The following is a 26,566-nucleotide window of genomic DNA, read 5'->3' on the forward strand; positions in this document are numbered from 1 at the left end:
GGAAGCCAGAACCTGTGAAGGCAGAAACCTGTCAGAGAAGGAAAACTCAAATATTTTCCACTAAAGTGAGAGATAGAAAAGTGGTAAGACTGCACCCTGTCAAAGGTGGGAAACTTGCGGGACCCGGAAAAACAAGGCAGTCCCATTGAGTTCTGGCTCTCACAGGTTTCACTGTACTTGTTTTTTTTTTTTTAATTAACTTTTATTAAGCTTCAAGTGAACATTTACCCTTCCAATCAGTCTGTCACATGTAGGTTTACATACATCTTACTCCCTTCTCCCACTTGCTCTCCCCCTATTGAGTCAGCCCTTTCAGTCTCTCGTTTCGTGCCAATTTTGCCATCTTCCCTCTCTCTCTATCTTCCCATCCCCCCTCCAGTCAAGAGTTGCCTACACACTCTCCAGTGTCCACCTAATTTAATTGGCTCACTCTTCATCAGCATCTCTCTCCCCCCCGCTGACCAGTCCTTTTCATGCCTGATGAGTTGTCTTCGGGGATGGTTCCTGTCCTGTGCCATCAGAAGTTCTGGGGAGCATTGTCTCTGGGATTCCTCTAGTCGCAGTCATACCATTAGGTATGGTCTTTTCATGAGAATTTGGGGTCTGTATCCCATTGGTCTCCTGCTCCCTCAGGAGTTGTCTGTTGTGCTCCCTGACAGGGCAGACATCGATTGTGGCTGGGCACCAACTAGTTCTTCTGGTCTCAGGATAATGTAGGTCTCTGGTTCATGTGGCTCTTTCTGTCTCTTGTGTTCTTAGTTGTCGTGTGTACTTGTTTTTATGACCTCTGTAGTCATGAAATAAAAATAACACTTTATAATCATTTTGAACATACTTCAAGCAAGTTCTGCTTAAAATGTCATCTGAAAATGTTCCCTGAGCAATCACTGTTGCTTCCGTAATTGCAGTCGTTGCTGTGTGCTGCCGAAGCTCCCCAGAGCAGGTGGGGAAACACAGCTCTGGACAGTCGTGGTATTTTCCTGAATAACCTTAGGGTGTTTTCCAATGTAGTATATTTTATGATCCTCAATCTTGTATGACTGGTTGTATTTTTGCTGCAATACTATGAACTTGATTCATTCAACTCATATTTCCCAAAAGAGTAGAATTTCTAAGGCATTTTTGGTGGTTTATCGGATTACTGGACAGAATATTTGAAATTGGGACTATAAGGGAAAACAGGTTTGCCCATTTCTGCTTCTTTTAGGGAAGGATGTTTTAAGGTTTTTTTTTTTTTTCTTTCCCCCAACCACTCCTTACAAACAAGCTTGGACATATTCTGTTAGTAAAATAATTCTATTTGGCTTATATAGCAACCCCTCCCCCATCCAGATTACAGATCTGCCTTTTAATTGAGTCCTTTAATTCTCAGATCCAAAAGAAGGTAGGCAGTGGTATGGCTAGAAATTCAAAGCCCTCATAGGCCTTGTCCTGGATACACCAGAAGTCTTTTAGCTAATACTTCTGTAGCACTTCCTCTGTGCCAGGCGCTATTCTACACATAAATTAACTCATCTAATACAACCCCCTACGAGTTAGGTACTATTAATGTACCCTTTTTATAGATGAAGAAACTAAGGCGGTGGAAACCCTTTCCCAAGGTTACACAGCTGTTAAGCGGCAGACCAGGAGTGTTACACAGGAAGTCTACATCCTGATTTAGAGATTTGGTGGGAAGACCTCAGCCTTTGGAAACAGAGAACTTGTGTCTGAATCTAGGCTCTGGCCCCACCTAGCCATGCGACCTTGGGCAAGTGACTCTGAACCTCAGTCACCCCATCTGTTAAATGGGACGGATCCTCTGAGATGAGAAGAGATATTCTAGGCACACAGAGGTACTTAACAAATGACACATGCTAACATTTCCAACCCCTCTGTTGCTTTCTACACACAGACAGCTAAGTAGCCTGGCTAACTTATCATAATTCATAACTCAGCGTGGAGAGAGTACCTCCTCCACAAGACTTCCCTGCAGAAGTGCAGTGAGGTAGGTGAGTATATATACATAAATGTACTACGGTAAGGGAGCAGCCTGCTGAGTTCCAGGAAGACTTCATGAAGGAGTTGATGGTGGAAGCATTCCAGACAAAAGGACAGCGTGAGCACAGGCAGAGAGAGGGTCAAGGAGAATCAGCATGGTATATGCAGGGACGCTGGAGGATCAGTGTATTAGGAGTCAGTGAGTGAGTGGGGACAAGGCTGGGGGTAAACTGGGGACAGGCTCCAGCGCTTGGGCTTTATTCTGGGGGCAGTGGGGAGGCACTGCAATGTCTACCAACAGACCACAAGAGATCAGACCATCAGACAGGTGGTGTGAGGCCAGTTAAAAGACTGCTGCTGGGAGGGCTGTGAGCAGGAGATATGAGGGCCTGAAGCAGGCAGGGGAGAGATACTGTACAGACAACACCAGTGAGACAGGGTACCTGACTGGATGCAGTAGGAGAGTGGTGAGGCCAGAGAAGAAGGCAGGGACGGGGTCTGCGCCTAACAACATGGTAGCCACTGGCCAAATGTGACTACGTAAATTTAAATTGATTAAAATTAAATCAAGTTTAAAATTCTCTTCTTCAGTCTCATGAGCAGTATTTCGAGTGCTCAGTAGCTCTGTGTGGCTAGCAGCTGCTCTACTGGACAGTGCACAATGGACCATTTCCATCATCTTGGGAAGCTGTCTGGGCAGCGCTGGGCCTCACAGACCACAGGATGACAGCAGAGCAGTGGGAAACATGTTCGTTCACATGCCACTAGCCTGGAACAGTTACCCTGCCTTCACCCTCACATGAAAACAGACAGCAGTGCCACAGTTGCCTTAGCTTTCTTTATTGAGTAAAGGAGACAATTTCTGCTGACATGCTTCAAAACTAACTGCCGGTTTTGCTGCAAAACTATGATTTGGTTAACCAAAGAGAAACCATCACTTGGCCATCCCATTTTGAATGGGACACTAACCATTCTCAGAGATAAAGTGAGGCAGTTATATCCAGAGAATTAATCACATGTGATTTTTCCTGCAGCTAAAACTACGTCAACTCTGATTCACTTTATTTTTTTTTAAATTGCTATTTTTTGCAAGCCATTGCAACAGCAATGTTGCTGTTATCACAGATGTGCGTAAGGCCACATCCAGGCACCAGGAGCAGCTCCTAAGAGTGGGAAGTACTGCAGTGCCTGCCAGGTATTGGCACATGCCATACCCTAAAGCTTTGAGACCATCGGTGGGTCCCTGGCATCCGTTTCCAGCCACTCAATCAGGATTTGATTCAACTCAGCGGGCCTGGAAAGGAAATAAAAGGCAATTAAAACTTGCGTGGACCCACTCATCCTACATGAATGCAGAGGCAAGGGACGCTGAAGTGAAAGGCTAACCCAGGTCAAAGCCGGGGCAGAATTAAAACAGGGAGCCTTTACTGAAGATAAGAGGAGGCCTGTTCTCCCCACCCAGGCACCCAGAATCTCCTACCTGTCCATCTGTGTCCAGTGCCCACAATCCTCAATGTGTCCCCTTTTCAGGTGGGGGATCTGAAAGAAAAGCCCACCAGAAGTATAAGGGGCAACATTACTCTCTCATATGGGATCTGCTAATACAGGGTGTGGTCTCAGGTTGGTGCCATGAGCAACAGAGGCCACCGGTAAGGGAACACCTTCCTCTCTAGTCCCCTAGCTCACCCTCTGAAGAGCTCTGCATTATTTAGCAAAGGAAGGATCATGTATTGAGCCTCTAACGTGTGTTGAGGGAGACACTGCTGATTATCTTATTTAATCCTGACCATATTCCTGTAGGGCAACCTTAGAAAGGTGAAGTAACTTACGCACGGTCATAGTTACAAAGTAACTAAAATCAAATTCCGGGCTGACTCTTACTCATTACAACAAATCCTCTCCTCAGGATCAATGGAATTCTGCCTGTTTGCTGCCTGGGAAATGTCCAGTCACCATCTGGCTCTCACTACTCAGACATGACTGCTTCCTCTTCCCAGGCTGCCACCAGAGCTGGTCGGCCTCACTTTGGGAACCCTGAATCCCCACAGTGGGTCACAATAACGAGCACCAAGGACCACAACGGAGCAATGACGCAGCAGCTCGGGACCAGCAGGTTCTCTCTGACACAGGCCTTGAGGGAGTGACAATGATGAACACTGAGAAAAATGCAGCTTTCCTCCTGGGGACAGGAGACATCCCTTCCAACAGAATAAACCTCAGTGAAGTCAGCAGTCAGTTACATAGGCTAGAAAGGGCCAGCTAAAGAACTTGGTAATTTCTCAAGAAATCTTCAAGGGTAAGGACCAGGAAGGAGTACCTTAGACTCTCTTACAGCTCTTTGCAACACGTCCTTGGCTCCAGAGCTAGGCCTCTCTGGTGAACCCCACCGGGTGGTCTTGGGCAGCGTCCTGCTAAATGTACCCTCTCCACTATGCCTGACTGTGTTAAAAAAATCATGGCCAAGTGCACTCTGGACCACTCTCAACAACTAGCCAGGCTCAAGGCGCCCATGGCCACCCCACCTCTAACCCTACCTCTAGGCTTCCCCAATTGGTGCCAACCTCTGCTCTTTTGGCACAGTGACCTTTCAACACAGAGGTCTGATGCCCCTGCAACTCCCCTTCACGGGATCTCCACGGCCATGGGTGCACACGGCTCAGAATGGCCCAAGGGACTCAGCAAAATCTCCCAGCTCCACCAAGCTCATTCCCATCCTCTGAACACGCAGTGCGTGCTAGCTGCTTTTCAGTATAGTGTGGTCCCTCACCTTGTCTTCTCCCCATTCTCTCTGCTGGGGAAGTCTTAGTCATGATCAAGACCAGACTCAATGGTCACGCCTCTGTGAAGCTCTTGTTCCCTGCTGCACCCCTTCTCCGCTCCTGATGCCCTACAGACACCTCTCCTGCATGTGGGATTAACTGCTGAACAGTGAGCTCACAGACGGCAGGGCCTGTACCTTATTCATCTTACTCCCTCAGTAGCTAGTATTGTCCCAGCACATTTAAGTGCAAACAAAAGCCTACAGAATAAACGAATGAATGGACGAGAGGCTACATCACTGTAGGAGAAAAGAAGCACTGGTAGTGATTACTGCTCCCAAGAGGTGGTCAGTGACTTTACTGATGATGCCTTTGCCATGGAGATGGTTTAACAGAATATCCCACTCTGCAGAATGAGGTGTGTACTCTGCTGCTGTCTTTCCTTTGGGGCACTTGCACTCTCTCAGGACCAATGACTCCGGTGCAGAACCACACCCTTACCCAGTCCTCCATATGCTGGGACATCTCTGGAAGGAGCACGCTGTCCTTCTCGGCAGTTACCATCAGGGCTGGAATCAGGATCTGGGGAAGGATAATAGGAAATGGGAGCAGCTGGAGGAGAAGAGAAACATTACCTTCTTGTACTCCTGCATAACTGAAGCCTTCCCTTACCCTGGCAAGGAGACTTACTTGGTTTTGAATGCTGTGTGGTTTTCTTCTCTATTAACTTACCCACAGCACTGCTGTGGTCCTGGCTTTGTTTTTGCCATGCTTTGTGTGAGGAGTCCTAACTCTTACAGGAGATCTTTAAAATGATGACTCAGCAGTGTAACGGCCACGAGGGTTTTGCGTATATGTTTAAGTATGAACATAAGTGCTGCCCCACTCTGGGTGATTAGTATTCATGGAACCCAACTGATGGCACCAAAAAGGAGGGAAGAAGCCCTTGACTGGACATCAAGATTTCTTGTCTCCAAATTAAATTAACATTGAAAAAAGGCAGCCAGGATTCCAGAGGGAGAAAGGACTGGCTATAACTGTTATCAACAGGACATTAAAGGCAGCAACAATGACCTTGTTTATCTACCGACAAATGAGGTCAATACAGTGGGGCACTGTAGAAAGCCTCCATTTATTCTCTTTGTTCTCACTCTAATATTATAATTTTTCAAACAGTGCTGGCTTTGCCCTGGTTAAGGAATTTGCATTATTGTTTACTTACATGAGAGACCAAGTGGTTCTCACCGTACCCTTGTACCCCTCCTCCAAATGACCAGGAAAACCATGTGAAACTCAAAAGTGATTTTGTTGCTTATACTAATCCTGAGGCTGCTGTGAGATGCTGTAAACTCTAGAATATTCCTAGCCAAAATGTAAATTCATGATAGGGGTATGGGAGGAGGTGGGAGAGGAGGGAAAAAAAATCTGGAAGGTGACTACAGAAGAAGGGGGTCCTCAACCTTTGTATCACCAAGGCTCATCTTCCCAACTCCTTTGAGACATCTTTTCTATCAAACTGCAGTTTGTAGTGTTTGTCTATCAACAGATTCTAGTGATTACAAGAATAATTAACATTTCATTGAACAACTACTATGTGCTAGGTACCTACACACGTTAACAGATTTCATCCTCACAGTTTTATGGGGTAGTTACTATTACTGTATTGTCATTTTCTCATGAAAGAAAAGGAAACGGAGGCATAGAGTGGTTACGTTCCTTGCCCAAGGTCACACAAGGATTAGAAGTCAGGCTGACTTTCTTCCGAGCCTCTATTGCCTCAAAACAAAGTATAAAATAGCACTTGGCTGGCACTTTAGTAGGTATTCATATTTGAATGAATCAATGAGATAACTGGGCTACTAGTGAGTGAGTTGATGAAAGCCTAGTTACCAGCACAATCTCATTGTGGGGAAATACAAGTTCCCTTCGGTTTTTAACATTCTGAATGGGAACAGGGGAGCCCATTGCCACTTCTGCAGACCCAGGGATTCGAAACCCATCTTCAGCTGGATAAATGAAGAAAATGAGACTCAAGAAATTGACTGGGCAAGGTCACACAATCAAAGGCTAAAGCTGCTTGAGAAGATCTAATGCTTCTTCTATGGATCCTGGGCTCCAGTATCCACATCACTTCTGGGAGTCCCCTTCAGGGCAATCCCTTGGGGAGCTACCCTGAACCATCTGCTGCCCTCACCCGGGGAAAGTCCAGGAGATCTGGGCATTGCAGACTGATGCTGCAATTACCTGGACATGCCCCTGTTCCGTCCCCAACTCCACCCTCTACCATTCCAAGAGAAATAGCAGCAAAAAAGGTCCTAAGAAGAAACCCCGGAGCAGAAACCTCAGAGGCGGCAGCACAGGAAAGCAGAAAGCCCGCAGGTCAGTCTGTCCATCCCAGCTCTAACCAGAATCATTTCAGGTCAAGCCCATGGGAAAGCCTCAGGGCGGCTCATAGAGAGAAACATCACTGAATTTGGAACTCACCTTCCGTCCCACACTTTTGCAGCCCCACTGCCAGTTCCTGTCCATGTTTCGATACCAGTTTAAAGGGCCTCTGTTGCAGTGGATGGGGTGGGGGGAGCATTCAGAGAATAAAAATAAGAAAGCTTTTAGTAGGTAACTATGCTACAGACCCCAAGAGTAATCAGCTCTGCAAAAAGTGCCAACCCCAGAAGAGTGAAGGTTATGCAGGGGGGAAGGAGAGCACAGACCTCACACCTAGTTGTCCAGGACGTTCCCGTACTCGACTCAGCAAGGCTACAGTGCATGGGTACAGGATGAGGCAAGAAGGCTGGCAGCCTCTGAAACAGGCTTTTGGGAACACGTGGAAGCTGGCCCACAGCACTGCCCATATTCCATAAGGGTTGTGTGTGCTTGAAGGCAGGGAGGCTGCTGAGGGTGAAAACTACCCTTGGTTTAGCTCCTTTACTGTTCTAGAAGCCACTCTTCTGCCCCAGGAAATCCAATGAAAAGGGGGACATCAGGAGGTGGTGCAAAAGTGCCCTCCCAAGAGGTAAGGGTAGCTCCAGGACTGTGCCAGGAATACTCTCCAAATCCTCGGGCCAGGTCAGGGTTGGTGCCCTTGGACCCACAAGGCTCCTCCGGTGTAAAGGAGGAGCCTGGAAATACCTGCTTTAAAAAGACAGGAAAAAAAAAAAAAAAAGAAGAACCTAGTAAAGAGCTGTTAAGTTCTGGTGAGGAAGAGCTTTAGGGCCTAAATGGCTGCTGTGCTCATATCAAAGGCCACAATATAGTGACAACCCCTGGGGCCCAGGCAGTCAAAGAGCCAGGAATGCCCAGTGAAGAATGGGGTGCAAAGAGAGAGGCCTAAGGGAAAGAAGGATAATCGAATGTTGGCCTTGACAGTGGGGGTTCCTGCAGACTGTGAGGAAATCCTGACCTTCAGGTATCTGCAATATTCAAATATGTAATGAGATATGCAGAAAAGGGGATTTTAGAGTGATTTTCTGTGATTCTAGAGCAGGGGCCCTTGACTTAGCGTAACAGTAGGTCTGAGAAAAAGGACTGAAATATTAATACAGTATGGATGAACCTTGTGATAAAAAAAAAAAATGAAAGAAACCAGTCACAAACGACCATATATTGTATAATTCCATTTATATGAAACTGGCTGAACAGGCAAATCCACAGAGACAGAAAATTGATTGGTGGTTGCCTAGGGCTGTTGGGGGGAGGTCATAGTGTGACTGCTAAGAGATACAGGCTTTAACTCTTCAGACAGGGATTGGACTGGACTATGGGATAGAAAATGATACTGGGGAAGAATGAGCTTCTCGGATCAAGTACACACATGAGACCACGCTGGCATCTCCTGTCCGAAGGAGAGATGAGAGGGGAGAGGGGGTCAGAAGCTGGCCAAATGGACATGAAAAGAGAGAGTGGAGGGAAGGAGTGTGCTGTCTCATTGGGGGAGAGCAATTACGAGTATATAGCAAGGTGTTCATAAATTTTTGTATGAGAGTCCGACCTGATTTGTAAACTTTCACTTAAAGCACAATAAAATTAAAAAAAAAAAAAAATGATACAGGCTTTCTTTTTGGGGTGGTGGAAAATTCTGAAATTGATTGTGGTGATGGTTGCACTATTCTGTGAATATAAAAACACTAAATTCTATACTTTGAATGGGTGAATTGCATGGTACGTGAATTACATGTCAATAAAGCTGTTACAAAAAACAGATCTGAGAGGGCTATAATCACCCCCCTCCCCCCAAAATGTATGCAATTTTTGAGTTTACATGGGTTTTTGTGTTTTTCCAAAGAAAGACACCAGAGCTGACATCCGATTCTCAGAGGGGTATGCAACTGAAAAAAGGTTAAAAACCTCTGCTCTGGGTGGGGCCGATAAGCAGAAAGTAGAGCAAGCTGGATTATTCCACACTAGAGCGGGCTGAGCTTCAGGAGCTAGTGAGCCCCTGACACCATCCAAGCAGAGGCTGGCCAGGTGTTCACAGCGGGCGTGGCAGGAGGGCTGGTTAGGCCTTTCCCCCCATCCTGGGAGCTGTAGCCTACCTCGTCGCTGCCCATCTCCCCTGTGTGGGGGACACCGTTCTCTCTTTACCTGAAACCAGACTTCTTGAACTGCTGCACGTAGAACTGGATCTCCTCTTCAGTGATCATCGTACTGGGGCTGGGCTCATCCGGGAATTGCACCAGAATTCCTCCTGCAAAAAGACAGTTGTTTCCTGCTCATCCTCAGCACCAGGTCTGAGTTGTAACAATGGTGTTCTACTTGAGATTAGGCTCCTAATTGCCTCAGAATGCCTGAAATTATAACAAAAGCCCGAAAGGTATTCCATCATTCGTTCTCTCCTCTTTTTCCCAAACGAGCCCATCTCCTGTCACTTTCTGAGCCTTTGTTCTCACTGTCATTCTGGAACCCAGTGGATCCAGCTCTGGGTGCACTACACACACAAGGGCTGTTGTCATGGCTCCAGGACAAACCACAACCCTCCCCTCTTTCAAAACCATACCCAGAACTCAGTTCAGGGATGGCACGGTTTTAGGATGCTCTAAGTTTGTGAAGGAGGGGAGGGGTATGGTTTCTCACTGCATTCCAGGCCCTGCACCCATTTTGCTAACCCCCTCCCCTAGGCAGGACCTTTTCTAAACAACTTAATTACTTACGTTTCCTTCTGGATGTCTCTACTGAGATGCTCAGGATTTTCAGTGCTTTTTTGTTTGTTTGTTTCTCCTCGTAGGCAGGACGCACCTCATAGACACTCCCGTGGTGTCCTTGGTGTGGAACCCTATCTTGTTTTCAGGAGTGTAAACTGTGTCTTGGCAGCACTCAGTCCCCCCTTGAGGGAGACCTTGTGATGACAGCTGACAGCCCAGGGACCACTGTGATGTCACAGGGGGCAGCTGTAACGGGTATTAATGCTGGTGCTGAGACACAGCTCTTAGGATTTTCAGGCCCTGGTGGCATAGTGCCTAAGAGTTCACCTGCTAACCAAAAAGGTCAGCAGTTGGAATCCATTAGGTGCTCCCTGGAAACCCTATGAGGCAGTTCTACTCTGTACTATAGGTTTGCTATGAGTAGGAACGGTCTCGACAGCAACAGGTTTAATTTTTGAAGCCTCTTTTTTTTTTTTTCTGAGGCACAGGGGTTGGGCAATCAGACTTTGTGGGATGCATCAAAGGAGTATGTGACCAGGCGGCCTCCTCCTGATGAAGCCCCCTGGCCTTCCTGTCAAGACTGGGCACTCCCAGCTCACTGCAGCTTTCAGGCCGCACGGGTGTCTGTACCTCTCCCAGACCCTCTCCACCTGCTTTATTACCATTTGCCTGCCTCCCCACAGGCCGTGAGCTCCCTGAGGGCATGGTTCTGCCTTGTGCATCTATGTTCCTGTTGTGCCCAGCCACCACCTTACACCAAGTATGTGCTCAAAACATTTGAGGAATGAATGAATGAATGAACAAATGAAAAGAGGAATGAAGGGAGGGAGGGAAGGAAGGAAGTGTTCTTGCAGTAGGGAGAAGACCACGGCCTTTAAAGTCAGATGAGTTTAATTCCAGCTGGACAAGTTACTTAATCTTCTGAAACTCATTTTCGTCATTTGTAAAACAGAGATAGTAATGGTATTTTTAGGGATGTAATATATAACAGATCTAAAGGGTCTAGCCTAGTGTTTGACACACACAGTAGATGCTCAAGTAAGTGATAGCTAGCACCACTGTTTTATTTTTTACTAAGTCACAAAACATTTTACAAAGATACATTTGTTTCTATTTCATAAGTAACCATTCTTTTTTTATATATAATTTTTATTGTGCTTTAAGCGAAAGTTTACAATTCGTCATTCTCTTACATAAAAACTTACATAAACCTTGCTACATACTCCCAGTTACTCTCCCCCTAATAAGACAGCCCGCTCCCTCCCTCTACTCTCTCTTTTCGTGTCCATTTCGCTAGCTTCTAGCCCCCCTACCCTCTCATCTCCCCTCCAGGCAGAAGATGCCAACGTAGTCTCAAGTGTCCACCTGATCCAAGAAGCTCACTCCTCACCAGCATCCCTCTCCAACCTCACCGTCCAGTCCAATCCATGTCTGAAGAGTTGGCTTCGGGAATGGTTCCTGTCCTGGGCCAACAGAAGGTCTGGGGGCCATGACCACTGGGGTCCTTCCACTCTCAGTCAGACCATTAAGTCTGGTCTTTTTATGAGAATTTGGGGTCTGCATCCCACTGCTCTCCTGCTCCCTCAGGGTTCTCTGTTGTGTTCCCTGTCAGGGCAGTTACCGGCTGTAGCCAGGCACCCCCTAGTTCTTCTGGTCTCAGAATGATGTAGTCGCTGGTTTATGTGGCCCTTTCTGTCTTTTGGGCTCTTAACTACCTTGTGTCCTTGGTGGTCTTCATTCTCCTTTGACGCTGGTGGGTTGAGACCAGTTGATGAATCTTAGATGGCTGCTTGCTAGCGTTTAAGACCCCAGACGCCACTCTTCAAAGTGGGATGCAGAATGTTTTAATAGATTTTATTATGCCAAATGACTTAATGTCCTCTGAAATCATGGTCCCCAAACCCCTGCCCCAGCTACAATGGCCTTCGAAACATTCAGTTTATTCAGGAAACTGCTTTTGGTTTAGTCCAGTTGTGCTGACCTCCCCTGTGTTGTGTGTTGTCTTTCCCTTCACCTAAAGTAGTTCTTATCTACCAACTAATTAGTGAATACCCCTCTCTGACCCTCCCCCCTCTCGTAACCACAAAAGAATGTTTTCTTCTCAGTTTAAACTATTTCTCAAGTTCTTGTAATAGTGGTCTTATACAATATTCGTCCTTTTGCATCTGACTAATTTCACTCAGCATAATGCCTTCCAGGTTCCTCCATGTTATGAAATGTTTCACAGATTCCTCACTGTTCTTTATCGATGCGTAGTATTCCATTGTGTGAATATATCATTATTTATTTATCCATTCATCCCTGGATGGGCACCTTGGTTGCTTCCATCTTTTTCCTATTGTAAACAGTGCTGCAATAAACATGGGTGTGCATATATCTGTTCGTGTAAAGGCTCTTATTTCTCTAGGATATATTCTGAGGAGTGGGATTGCTGGATCATATGGTAGTTCTATTTCTAGCTTTTTAAGGAAGCGCCAAATCAATTTCCAAAGTGGTTGTAGCATTTGACATTCCCACCAGCAGTGAAGAAGTCTTCCAATCTCTCCACATCCTCTCCAACATTTATTATTTTGTGTTTTTTGGATTAATGCCAGCCTTGCTGGAGTGAGATGAAGTCTCATTGTAGTTTTGGTCTGCATTTCTCTAATGGCTAATGATCGTGAACATTTCCTCATGTATCTGTTAGCTACCTGAATGCCTTTAGTGAAGTGTCTATTCATATCTTTTGGCCATTTTTTAATATGGTTATTTGTCTTTTTGTAGTTGAGTTTTTGCTGTATCATGTAGATTTTAGAGATCAGACGCTGATCGGAAGTGTCATAACCATTCGTTATTTTCTGTGAACAAGTTAGATGCTATTGTATATTCTTTTTTTTTCCATTTGGCTTCTCCTTTATCTGAGATAATCAATTTTACCTAATAAGTCTTTTTATATAGAACAGCAGTCTCTACTGAAGAAAGAATAGTGTCAACCCTGAAAAATTTTTTATTAAAAATCATGCTAGCATCATTATTAATAAAAATAAAAGTGAATAATGGTAAGGGCACAGTGCTGGGGGAAAAAAATAAGGTTTTGTGGGAATAGTGCTGAATCTAGGAGCTATGGGGATAAGCTCCATTCTGATTTCAGCTCTGACTCCTCACTGACATGCAACCCAGGAGAAGACCAAGGATGGTGCTATTATTTGTGAGGGAACTGGAAATGACCAGTGTACAGAGCCTGGGTGAAGAGGAGAGCAGCGGACCAAGGCTGTGGAGGCACAGGGTGGGGTCTGGTCCTGCTCCTGCCTCTTTGGCACCTGGCATCAGGTAATCCTGTAGAAGTCAGTTCCCCATCCTGGGTTCTTATCAGTGGAGGGCGGGATTGCCCTGGACAATCTCTAAGATTCCTGCAAGCTCTTACTATGTAAGATCTTGAATCTAAAGCTCCCTAGAAGTCAGCTCTTGTCCAAGTTTCTATACCAGTTTAAAAGTTCTCTGGTGCTGGGTGGGGTGTTCAAAGAAGAATAAAAAGAAAGCTTTTAGTAGGTAACCATGCTATAGACCCCAATAGTAACCAGCTCAGGAAAAAGCCAGTTACCCCAAGAAGAGCAAAGGTTTATTCGGGCGACAGAAAACAGCACAGGCATCACACCTAGCTGTCCAGGACACTTTCTGTACTTGACTCAGCAAGGCTACATGCGTGGGTACAGGATGAGGTAAGAGGGCTGGCAGCCTCTGAAATCGCCTTGTGGGAACACATGAAGCTGGCCCACAGCACTGCCCATATTCCATGAGGGTTGTGCGTCTGATGGTGGGGAGGCTGCTGAGGGTCAAACTACCCTTGGTTTAGCTCCTTCACTATTCCGAAAGCCACTCCTCTGCCCCTGTTTCTAAGATTTCTCCAAGCTCTTACTGTTTAAGATGGTGAATGCAGAACTCCCTTAAGGAAAGGAACTAGAGGCCCTGTGGTCAGGCCTGACAGTGAGGACTACTCAGCTCTCGGAACCAGAACCGGCACTGGGCAAGTGGAAGTACAGGCCTGACAGGTGCCGCTTTTGCCCACAGCAGTCAGAGGGAGAAAACCCATTCAACATTCACTGGTTTCTGCTGTACCCCCCAACCTCCCTTCTCCTCTGAGAACATCTCTTACCCATTTCAGAGACTTTGCTCCAGGAAATCAAATCCTGTAGGGAGAAAAGTTAGAACTCAAGTCATTGATGAGGTAAAGAAAAAAATGCTGGAACAGATAATCTGAAAACCCTCCACCAACAAAAGATCTACAAACATGCTAAATTCCCAAGAGGGTTAGGGAAATCCTCAGGCTCAAAGCAAAGAGGGAACTGACAGCAAAACTCTCAGTGAGAGCCAGGCCAAGGGTGCTCAAGGGCACTGGCAGGTTCTGGCAATGTAAAACCCCATTATGATTCACAGTGACCCTACATTCAGGACAGAGCAGAACTGCTCCACAGGGTTTCCAAGGCTGTAATCTTTACAGAAACAGGCTGCCATATCTTTCTCCTATGCAGTGGCTGGTGGGTTTGAAATGCCAACATTTCAGTTAACAGCCAAGTGCTTAACCAGTGTGCCACCAGGGCTCCTGGCAATGTAAAGATGGGTTATCAACCAAAGGGAACAAGAGATGAGACCTCAGGCCCATGGTGGGCAGGAAGTTAGAAATGAGATACTCCTTGCCCTGCCACAGTAAACTCAGGAAATCTGGGGCCACTGAAGTGAAAGGGTGGGTTATAAAAAATCCACCCATCTCAACAGGGAGACGTCAAAGGAGATGGGAGAAGGAGATGTCAAGCTGCCTGCCTCAGCTTGGTTCTAAGAGAAAACCAAAAAAAGCTCCTCTGATAATTCATAGCTACAAGGCTGCCTTCACAAGTATTTGGGTTTGGATTTACACTGTATACATGATTTGGAACCCCCCAAGGTGAGAATAAACTAGCACCACGGCAAAGTGAGCCACCAGGATGCCTAGCAGAAGCAAATGCCAAATCTCTCAGGAGGGTTATTTCCTCAAATCAAACTGAAGCAGATTGCTACAGATTAAGTGCTACTGAAAATGAGCTCACAATTCAAAATTATAATACGCCCCCCCCCCAAAAAAAACCCCATGGCCCGATAAGCAAGAGACAAACAAAGCAAGAGGCATCAAACATAGCCAACAGTAAAATAAGGCTCCAAGAACATCAAACAATAGCACTTGCAGAGAGCTGGAAAATGAAAAATAAGTATGTTTAAAACTATTAAAGACATAAAAGAAGGAACTGAAAAGCAAGAACAGAACAAGACACTGAACAAGAACAGAACAAGAGACCAGAACGATTTGAAAAAGAACCAAATACAACTTCCACAAACAAAAAAAAGGTTCACTGAAATTAACACAAAAAAACCAAACCTATTGCCGTCAAGTCAATTCCAACTCATAGCAACCCTATAGGACAGAGTAGTATTGCCCCATAGAGCTTCCAAGAAGCACCTGGTAGATTCGAGCTGCTGACCTTTTGGTTAGCAGCCATAGCATTTAACCACTACACCACCCGGGTTTCCAAAGGATACATCAATGATGGGTTAAGCTGCAGATTAACCCATTGGTGTTCAGTCAATTCTGACTCATAGCAACCCTATTAAGACAGGGTAGAACTGTCTCATAGGGTTTCCAAGGCAGTAATCTTCATGGAAGCAGACCGCCACACCTTTCTCCCACGGAGTGGCTGGTGGGTTCGAACCGCCAACTCTTCAGTTAGCAGCCAAGTGTTTAACCAATGTGCTGTCACAGAGCTCCTTAAACTGCTGATTAGACCAAGCTAAAAGACAAGTATACAAGAAGGAAGAGCTGAGGTAGATCTCTCATAAGCAACAACAAAAGGTTCTAAAAAATATAACTGTCACCTGAGAATCCTATACTCAGATAAACTAATCTTTAAGATCGAAAGTAAAATAAAGGTATTTTCAGAGTAAAAAATGATTAGTTTACCACTAACAGATCCTTATTAAGAAAACTACTAAAGAAGGTAGTTCAGGAACAAAGAAACTGAGTCCAACACGAAGGAGTGAGATGCATGCGAACTGCAAAGAAATGGGAAATGTGGGATAACCTAAGCAGCACTGAACGTACGGCAATGATACCCAGAAACCCAGTGCCGTCGAGTCAGTGATAGAGGTGATTATTAGCATGTGAGATAGGAGGGTGGGGATTATTGGGGTTAAAGCATTTGAAGCTTCTCTGGCTGATCAAGAAATGGGTTTGTCGTTGTTGTCAGCTGCTGCTCAGTCGATTCTTACTCACAGTGACCCCATGTGTGGAGAGCAGAACTGCTCCATAGGATTTATAAGGTGTGACCTTTCAGAAGCAGATCACCAGGCTTTCCTCTGGGTGGGTTCGAACCGCCAACCTTTTGGCTAGTAGTCGAGCACTTAGTTGTTTGTGCCACCCAGGGATTCCTTAAGAAAAGTTAAAGATGTTAATCTTATACTTTGATAAGTCAATTGTGCATATTAAAATACTGATGGTAGTAACAGTATAATTTCCAAACCATCACTGCTATAATCATTCTTTGATCTTAACTTCATAGCCCTTCACAGTGTGACAGTGACGATTTGACGATTTCTCCCCATTAATTAAGAGGCCAGACCACTCGAGTGGGAAGCCCAATCCTGACTACAGAAGTCAAAGAAAGGAAGGCTGAGTTGCGAATTCCCAGGCCCTGCAAAACCCCAAACCCCAGGTAGAAGCCATGTGGACACCTTCACAGTAACAGTATACACTGCCGCGTACATACACAGTCCCCTCCTGCCCCCCCATGCCCCACCTCTCACCTTATCACCTCTTCTGAATAAGCATTTGAAAGTTCGAGTCAGGTTCTTTTCCAGTTCAGCCTCAGCCACTCCCTGAAACAATTAAGAAAGCAAAATGAAAGACTCCTCAGAAATCTTGGAAACCACAGCCCACCCCCATCTGATTAAAAACAAGAAGCCCCAAACCTCTGTACCATCTGGCCCAAATTTCATTAGAATTGCATTAATTTTATTTTTCATACTGAAACACATAAAAAAGGTTAAAATACAACATAAAACCAAATGTGGTACATACAAACAGTAGAGTATTACTCCGCCATAAAGAGAACTGAAGTCCTGATACACGCTATGACATGCACGAACCTTGGAAACATTACGCTGAGTGAAATAAGTCAGACACAAAAGGGCAAATACTGTAGGATCCCAATTATATGACATATCTACAACAAACAAGTGCACAGAGATCAAAGTTTATTAGTGGTTTCCAGAAGTGGACGGACAGGAGAGAGGGGAAAGGAAGATACAATGCTTAGGGGACACTGATAGAAAATTCGGTAATTCTGGTGGTTGAACAACATGATGAACAAAGTTAATGTCACTGAGCTGTATATGTCAAGATTGTTGAAATGGCAAATGTCTTGTTACCTATATATTTACCACAACACAAAAATATATAAGACGTTTTACATAGACTCAGCTGCCACTTGAGTGGCAGAGTGACCTCCAACAACACTATGAGGAAAAGAAGACTCCCTGTTATGTTTTTCAAAATTCCTACAGTGAGAATGTATTACTTGTATTAATCCTTTAAAGGAATGGGGGTAGCGCTGGTGCAGGAATAGGTTGGGGGCTGAAAGGTGGTAAAAAAGGAAATGGATTCCAAGGATTCAGGGAAGCCAAGTAGAAAAGCCAAAAGCAGTTTCATTCACTCATATCATTTTTTAAATAATTTATTTTTGTTGTTGTCGGCGTTGAGGATATACACAGAAGAATGTACACCAGTTCAACAGTTTCTACATGTACAATTCACTGACACTGATCACACACTTCCAGCTGTGCAACCACTGTCAGCCTCCTTTTCTGAGTTGCTCCTCACCCATTAACATAAACTCACCACCCCCTAAATTTCCTATCTGATCCTTTGTCACTCACTCATCTAATTTTGCTGCAGGAACTTCAAAACCAACTCCTTTGGGTCTAAATTATTACAGCCCTGGTGGTGCAAGGGTTAGCTGCTCAGCTGCTAACTGAAAGGTCAGTGGTTCGAACCTACCAGTGGGAGAACCTCTCTGTGGGAGAAAAAACCTGATGATCTGCTCCTGTAAAAAATCCAAACCGTAAAAAACTTCAGAAGTCTGGGCAGCGCTTTGGCTCTAAAATGGTCCTTAAGAGAGCAGACAATACCAAAAAAGACCTACATAAGTGGAAAAACACACCTTGCTCATGGATAGGAAGACTTAACACTGCAAAAATGTCTATTCTACCAGAAGTGATGTATAGATACAATGCAATTCCGATCCAAATTCCAACAACATTTTTTGATGAGATGGAGAAACAAATCACCAACTTCATATGGAAGAGAAAGAGGCCCCGGATAAGTAAAGCGTTACTGGAAAAGAAGAACAAAGTGGGAGGCCTCATACTAACTGATTTTAGAACCTATTATACTGCCACAGTAGTTGAAACAGCCTGGTACCGGTACAACAATAGATACATAGACCAATAGAACAGAATTGAGAATCTAGGCATAAATCCATCCACATATGAGCTGCTGATACTTGACAAAGGCCCAAAGTCAGTTAAATGGGGGAAAAGACAGTCTCTTTAACAAATGGTGCTAGCATAACGGGATATCTATCTGCAAAAAAATGAAACAAGACCCGTACCTCACACCATGCACAGAAACTAATTCAAAATGGATCAAAGACCTAAAAATTAAATCTAAAACTATAAAGATCATGGAAGAAAAAATAGGGACAACTCTAGGAGCCCTAATACATGGCATAAACAGTGTACAGAACACTACTAACAATGCACGAACACCAGAAGAGAAACTAGATAACTGGGAGCTCCTAAAAATCAAACACCTATGCTCATCCAAAGACTTTACCGAAAGAGTAAAAAGATTACCTACAGACTGGGAAAAAGTTTTTAGCTCTGACATTTCTGATCAGTGTCTGATCTCTAAAATCTATGATAGTGCAAGAACTCAACTACAAAAAGACAAATAACCCAATTAAAAAATGGGTGAAGGATATGTACAGGCACTTCACTGAAGAAGACATTCAGGCAACAGATGAATCGATAAATAAATTATGGTATATTCGCATAATGGAATACTATGCATCAATAAAGAACAATGATGAATCCGTGAAACATATCATAACATGGAGGAATGTGGAAGGCATTATGCTGAATGAAATTAGTCAGTTGCAAAAGGACAAATATTGTATGAGACCATACAAGAACTTGAGAAATAGTTTAAACAGAGAAAAAAATATTCTTTGATGGTTATGAGAGTGGGGAGGGAGGGAGGAAGAAGGGTTTTCACTAATTATTAGACAGTGACAAGAACTATTTCAGGTGAAGTGAAAGACAACTCACAATACAGGCAAGGTCAGCAGAACTGGACTAAACCAAAATCAAAGAAGGTTCCTAAATAAACTGAATGCTTAGAAGGCCAGCGTAGTAGGGGCAGGGGTTTGGGGACCATGGTTTCAGGGGACATGTATGTAGGTCAACTGGCATAATAAAATCTATTAAGAAAACATTCTGCATCCCACTTTGGAGAGTGGTGTCTAGAGTCTTAAATGCTAGCAAGCAGCCATCTAAGAGGCATCAATTGGTCTCAACCCACCTGGAGCAAAGGAGAATGAAGAACACCAAAGACACAAGGTAATTATGAGCCCAAGAGACAGAAAGGGCCACATAAACCAGAGACTACATCAGCCTGAGACCAGAAGAACTAGACGGTGCCTGGCTGTAACCGATGACTGCCCTGACAGGGAACACATCAGACAACCCCTGAGGGAGCAGGAGAGCAGTGGAGATCATGGTCCCCAGACGTTCTGTTAGCCCAAGACAGGAACCATTCCCAAAAGCCAACTCTTCAGACAGGGATTGGGCTGGACTATGGGAGAGAAAATGATACTGCTGAGAGTGAGCCTCCTGGATCAAGTAGACAAATGAGACTACGTGGGCAGCTCCTGTCTGGAGGGAAGATGAGAAGGGCGAGGGGGTCAAAAGCTGGCTGAATGGACACAGGAATACAGGGTGGAGAGGAGGAGTGTGCTGTCTCATTAGGTGGAGAACTAGGAGTATATAGCAAGGTATATATAAATTTTTGTATGAGAGGCTGACTTGATTTGTACACTTCCACTTAAAAGCATAACAAAATTAAAAAAAAAAAGAGCAAACTGGTGCCAAAAGGGTCAACAGAAAATCAAAGAGAACGAAAAGGTAAATAAGTCTGTCTACACTTTTTTTTTTTTTTACCCACATAAAATTACATCAGATTAACAAGCAAAGTCAGGACAAAGCTGAAGAGAAGAATTGGGAGATGACAGAGTTGTAGTCTGGTTTTGTGCCCAGATGATCCCATCTGACTCTCCTTAATTTACAGCAGATAATATTTTTTTTTTTAATACTCTATTTTTTAAGTCCCTCAGAACAGTGACATATTTTCTGTCTGCCACGCTGAGTACGAGTTCCTCCCTTTGTGCTCCAAGCACAGAAGTTAAAGGATGAACTTTAGAGTCCAACAAACATGGTTTTAAGCCCCAGTACTGACATTTATTAACTGGGCAACTTAATCTCTCCGAGCTCCTGTTTCCTCATCCGTAAAATGGAGGTTTTGTAAGGGTTAGGAGGAATACCAGTAAATGGTAATTATTACTACTAGTATTATTATTTCCAATGTCCCTGGGTGGCACAAACAATTTGATCTTGACTACTAACCATAGGGCTGATAGTTCAAACCCATCTATCAGCACCACAGAAGAACAGCCTGGTGATCTGCTTCTGTAAAAGATTACAGCCAAGAAAACTCTTAAGAAGTTCTACTCCGTAACATACAGGGCTGTCATGACTCAGAACTGACTCGACGGCAATGGGTTTGGTTTTTATTATTATTTCCATCATTAAAGTTGCCTAATTACAGCAGAATCATCTATTTATGGATCTGGTCACCCTACTACTCAATGAGTTTCTTAGGGATGCATACTGTATCTTACTTTTAATTTTATTCCCACTCCCACAGCCTGACAATATTAAAAACAAAACAAAAAACCGTGGCCTTCGAGTCGATTACGACTCATAGGGACCCTATAGGACACAGAACTGCCCCATAGGGTTTCCAAGGAATGGCTAGTAGATTCTCACTGCTGACCTTTTGGTTAGCACCTGAGCTCTTAACCACTGTGTCACTGGGGCTCCCCCCGAATAATATTAGGTACCCAATAAAGGCTAGATGGATGGGGATGGGTGGGAAGGAGAGAGAAATGAAATGGGAGATTAAGACTTTGGTAAGACTGTCTTTTACATGATCACATGGTTTGTGGCTTTTATTCTGCTCTCCACTGTGGGGCTCATATTCACCAAACAGGCTAATTCGCCTCCAGAAGAGGAGGCGAGCAGTGACCTACAATACAAAGACAAATGGACTAATCTGCTTCACTATTACCCAAAAGCTATCACCTGGGGCAGCCAAACTGAAGACAGCTTCAGGTTCTAAAACAAACTCCTGGAACAAAGCTTTTGTAATTCCATGAATAGTGGAGCGTTGTTGTGTCAAAGGACAACATGAGGCTGTTTAAGGATAAAAGAGTTCCAGGAGTCAAATTAGAAACCTGAATGTAGTATGTACAATGACTTGAAGTAGGTGAAACCAACCTAGGAAAGTTCATCCGAGTATCTTCTTTTCTATTAACTACCCTCCTCTGTCCTCCCTTTATTTATTTTAAATAGCTAGAAGGAAACTTCCAATTCTTATCTCTCTTGATTTCCATGGCTCCTAGATCGGTATCTCTAGCTTTGCCCTTAGTCCTGGCGGCATGTTTCTGACTGTCTGATAAATATGTCCATGTGGATCTCTCATCAGACTCCTCAATTTGATAATTAAAATTCACTTTAAAAGTCATTAAAGGTATCTAATTTTTTAAATGAAATGTAGTTTTTCATTTGTATCTCAGTGCCATTATACCCCACCTCAAGAAATCTCTTGATTTGGGGGGATGGGTGAGGAAGGAAAGTGGAGGGGGTTGTACATAACCATCTGGCTCAGAGCTGGCCACGCGCCCTCCCCCGGAGCAGTAGGGTGGCACTGTGCTGACCTCAGGGAAGGGGATCCTGGAGGGTCCCAAGATCCAAAGCGTCCAGGACTCCTCTTCACCGTTGTGCACTTATTCAACTCACTGGTTGTCAGAGGAGCCAAAGAAAGGTACGAAACAATGAAGAAAAATCTTCAGGCTTTTCACTCACGTGTTGGCACAAGTGGAGTTCTCAACCACCTCATTTGCCACAGAGGTTCCTACAAGTGGGAGGGGCTCTGATCTCACATAGATATTTTGCCTCTTCACCATCCCCCTGGAACTTCTCCTCTTTATACTTCTCTTTTGTTCTTTCCAAGACGTGAGAATAGGTCTATGTCAGAAGATGCACTTAACGGCTTCAATTGTTTCATTGCTACGGCCAGGGGGATGCCACTTAAACCAGATTGCAGCTTCCACAGAGCTCAGCCCAGCCTCCTGTCCCTTTGCAGTTAATACCAGAAGGAAAGATGGGAGCGTCTCTCTAATCAGTGGGGTGGGACCAGACACTCTTCTCCATATTCAGTGCTTCCCCACCTGCTCTGGGGAGCTTCGGCAGCACACAGCAACGACTGCAATTACGGAAGCAACAGTGATTGCTCAGGGAACATTTTCAGATGACATTTTAAGCAGAACTTGCTTGAAGTATGTTCAAAATGATTATAAAGTGTTATTTTTATTTCATGACTACAGAGGTCATAAAAACAAGTACAGTGAAACCTGTGAGAGCCAGAACTCAATGGGACTGCCTTGTTTTTCCGGGTCCCGCAAGTTTCCCACCTTTGACAGGGTGCAGTCTTACCACTTTTCTATCTCTCACTTCAGTGGAAAATATTTGAGTTTTCCTTCTCTGACAGGTTTCTGCCTTCACAGGTTCTGGCTTCCCCAGGGTTTACTGTACGTTTACTTTTGCTAAAGGAAATAGCCTTTTTTAAAAGAAACATGGCAGTGCACTTATTCTCTCTTCTACCCCATGTTGTTGTTACTTGCTATAGAGTGAACTCCAACTCGTGGTGACATGTGCATAATAGAACAAAATGTTGCCCGATCCTTTGCCGACTTTATGATCGTGGGGGTAATGGTGCTGCTGCTCACTTAAGGAAGCTGTGATCTCTATATCTGTTAGGCCAAAGGAGGACCACTGGTAGCTGTTAACTAGCAGAATCTGGGCTTCCATGAGAAATGGCTTCTAAACAGTGAGTCTGTGAAACAGAATAAACCAAAACAAAAACCAAACCTGTGAGTCTGTGAAACAGAATAAACCAAAACAAAAACCAAACCTGTTGCCGTGAAGTTGATTCCGACTCATAGCAACCCTGTAGGACAGAGCAGAACTGCCCCATAGGGTTTCCAAGGAGTGGCTGGTCAATTAGAACTGCCAACTTTTTGGTTAGCAGACGTAGCCCTTAAACCCTGCAGCACCAGGGCAAATGATGCAAAAAGCTATTTGAATATAAGGATCCCATGGTTTTTAGGTCTTGATTTAGGCTGGGTTCGGTTATCTAGTGCTGCTATAACAGAAATATCACAAGTGGATGGCTTTAACAAAGAGTTTATTTCCTCATAGTAAAGTAGGCTGAAAGTCCAAATTCAGGGCATCAGCTCCAGGGGAAGGCTTTCTCTCTCTGTCAGCCTTCTCATCAATGTTCCCCCGGACTAGGAGCTACTCCATGCAGGGAACCCAGGTCCAAAGGACACGCTCTGCTCCCAGCACTGCTTTCTTGGTGGTATGTGGTCCCCCAAAACCAAAAACCAAACCCACTGCCCTCGAGTTGATTCCAACTCATAGCGAGGTCCCCACTCTGCTTATTTCCCTTTCCTTTTATCTCTTGAGAGAGAAAAGGTGGTGCAGGGCACATCCCAGGGAAACTCCCTTTATATTGGGTCAGGGATGTGACCTGGTAAAGGTGTTAAAATCCCATCCTGATCCTCTTTAACATAAAATTACAATCACAAAATGGAGGACAACTACAGAATACCGGGAGTCGTGGCCTAACCAAGTTAATACACACATTTTGGGGGGGACATAATTCAATCCGTACCCAGTGCCGTCCATAATAGGTCTTTAAATTTTAGCCAGTTCCCATACTGTTCACACCTACATTATCATTAGCACAAATAAAAGGCAAACAGTGGTTAAAATATCTAGGTCAGAAGCTCAAAGGATTTTACAACAGGAATTGGGTGGAAAATACACCTAGCCGCTCAAGGGAATCCATCTAGCCACAAATAGTAAAATCTTAGCAATTTTTGGAGTTTCTCCTAAGTGTTGGCTCGTGCACCCAATTATTTGTCTCTCCTGTTAGACTATAAGGTCCTTGGGATAAGAGACTACCTGCCTAGACAGTTCATCCTTGATCTCCAACCTAACACAGTGCCTAACAGTTTGTAGATGCTCATTAGATGTGTGCTGAACAAAGCAGAGAATGAACGCATAAGTGGATGAATGGATAAATTAGCTACTTTTAAATTCTCGGTTTTGATGCACTCTAACTAGGGGAGATGAACTGCCCAATAAATCAGTGTTTTCATTATTCCGAACCTGAATCTTAGTGAGGCTGCTGGCATATCTGCTGATAGAATTAATTTTAGAAGAATAAAACATTTAGATTCTAGATATCTAAGACTCTTTGCTAATATTCATTGGATAAACCACAGCAGAACGTCGGGTTTCTGCTGAATAGAAACAAATGCAGTAATTACTTTAATAACACAAGTAAGGTACATCCAGTTATCGTGATTGTTCCCAGTTTTCCTATTTATAAAGTATGAGTGGAATAATTTTGTCAGTTTATCTATATGCTCTATGCATGCATTTCATCATATTCAAACACAAGAGTTTTGGAGCTGATACCTGCTTTTGCGAGAATACCAATGATACTTCTCCTGTAAGCTCACATTTTAATCAATTAAAAAATAACTTCAATTTTTATAACTGCTTCAGACATATGTAAAAGGTCCTAAGTTAGAACATAGCTTTTGTTTTTTATGCAGTTCATCATAGCTTTCCATGATGCTAGTTTCAAAATGGAAGGGCAGAACACGTCAATATTGGGGAGCCGGTATGACTATTTGAACTGGTGTCAGAATTTCAGAAACAAAACCAATTCTTTGTTTATGCAGCTCAAAGTAAGAAATTTCCAGAAGAAAGCCCCTAACCATGGAATTTGTTGCACTTTGAATAGATGAGGGGATGGATCTATGTTCATTGTCTCTCTCAGTTATCCTGGATACATTTAGAAAAAGAACTCTGAATGGCATGGACTATTTTAGATAGTCTCACCCTGCTATGTCTCATGAGTGTTGAATGAAATTTATTTTGTTGTTGTTGTTAGGTGCCGTCAAGTTGGTTCCGACTTACAAGCGACCCTATGCACAACAGAACAAAACACTGCCCGGTCCTGCGCCACCCTTACGATCTTTGTTATGCTTGAGCTCATTGTTGCAGCCACTGTGTCAATCCACCTCACTGAGGGTCTTCCTCTTTTCCGTTGACCCTGTACTCTGCCAAGCATGATGTCCTTCTCCAGAGACTGATCCCTCCTGACAACATGTCCAAAGCATGTAAGACGCAGTCTTGCCATCCTTACCTCTAAGGAGCATTCTGGCCACAGTTCTAAGACAGATTTGTTCGTTTTTTTGGCAGTCCATGGTATATTCGATATTCTTCGCCAACACCACAGTACAAAGGCGTCAACTCTTCTTCGGTCTTCCTTATTCACTGTCCAGCTTTCACAGGCATAGGATGCAATTGAAAATACCATGGCTTGGGTCAGGCGCATCTTAGTCTTCAAGGCGACATCTTTGCTCTTCAACACTTTAAAGATGTTCTTTGCAGCAGATTTGCCCAATCTGTGTCCTATAGGGTCACTGTGAGCTGGAATTGACTCAACAGCAATGGGTTATGGGGTTTATCTACCAATCTATCTATCTGTGTATAGTTAAGGAGAAGTAGAGAGGAAAGTATCTGATGAGGTGGAAGATGACAGGGTCAACAGGATATAGTAAACATGTTCTGATTTCTGATTTGGGGACAATGGGGCTGTGAGATATCCCCAGTCTAAGAGACAGCATAAAGAATTCTAAGAATTGAAAAATGGAACAGGTCATACTGAAATCACCTGGTCATTTCTTCTTGTCTTTTCTGCCCAAGGTTCCCTCCCCCTCATTCCTTTCTTTCTATACAAATGGAAAGCCTACTGTCCCTTCTCTGAGAAGGAAAGAAAAAAATCTCTTAATTTTAGTTTCCACCAGACTTGGCAAATTTGCCGGACAAGGCGGGAAAAACGTTGGCTAAGGATTCAAAACAACAGAACAGAAGCCTAAAGTTCATCTAAGCCTCGCCCTGTAGCGCTCAGCAAACATGAGCAGCAGGTGGAAAAATGGCGGCATCTGTGCCTGCAGCCTTCTTTAAGCTGAATGAGTCTGGAATGGCCTTGAGCCCTCAAGAGAGATCTGTTGCTGGGGTGTCTACTCGGACTCATAGCCACCCTACAAGACAGACTACAACTGCCCCATAGGGTTTCCAAGGCTTTACGGGGGCAGACTGCTACATGTTTTTCCCACAGAGTGGCTGGTGGGTTCAAACGCCCGACCT

General features: G+C 44.2%; 1 protein-coding gene across 2 annotated transcripts in view; it reads right to left on the bottom strand.

Annotated features, from left to right (window-relative positions):
- Nucleotides 1–177: 177 nt before the first annotated feature.
- The window catches only part of EPHX2 (epoxide hydrolase 2), a 79,405-nt gene continuing 53,016 nt past the window's right edge, over nt 178–26,566 (bottom strand). For both annotated transcript variants that reach the window (XM_049865693.1, XM_049865694.1), the window contains 7 exons: nt 16,685–16,756; nt 14,010–14,043; nt 9,321–9,423; nt 7,224–7,293; nt 5,241–5,321; nt 3,461–3,519; nt 178–3,274 (listed from right to left, as the gene is read on the bottom strand). In XM_049865693.1, coding sequence (XP_049721650.1) covers nt 3,196–3,274; nt 3,461–3,519; nt 5,241–5,321; nt 7,224–7,293; nt 9,321–9,423; nt 14,010–14,043; nt 16,685–16,756 — 498 coding nt within the window. In that variant the 3' untranslated portion in view covers nt 178–3,195. The remainder of the gene's footprint in view (nt 3,275–3,460; nt 3,520–5,240; nt 5,322–7,223; nt 7,294–9,320; nt 9,424–14,009; nt 14,044–16,684; nt 16,757–26,566) is intronic.

The sequence above is a fragment of the Elephas maximus genome, chromosome 22 (genome assembly GCF_024166365.1).
Source record: "Elephas maximus indicus isolate mEleMax1 chromosome 22, mEleMax1 primary haplotype, whole genome shotgun sequence".
Taxonomy (NCBI): domain Eukaryota; kingdom Metazoa; phylum Chordata; class Mammalia; order Proboscidea; family Elephantidae; genus Elephas; species Elephas maximus.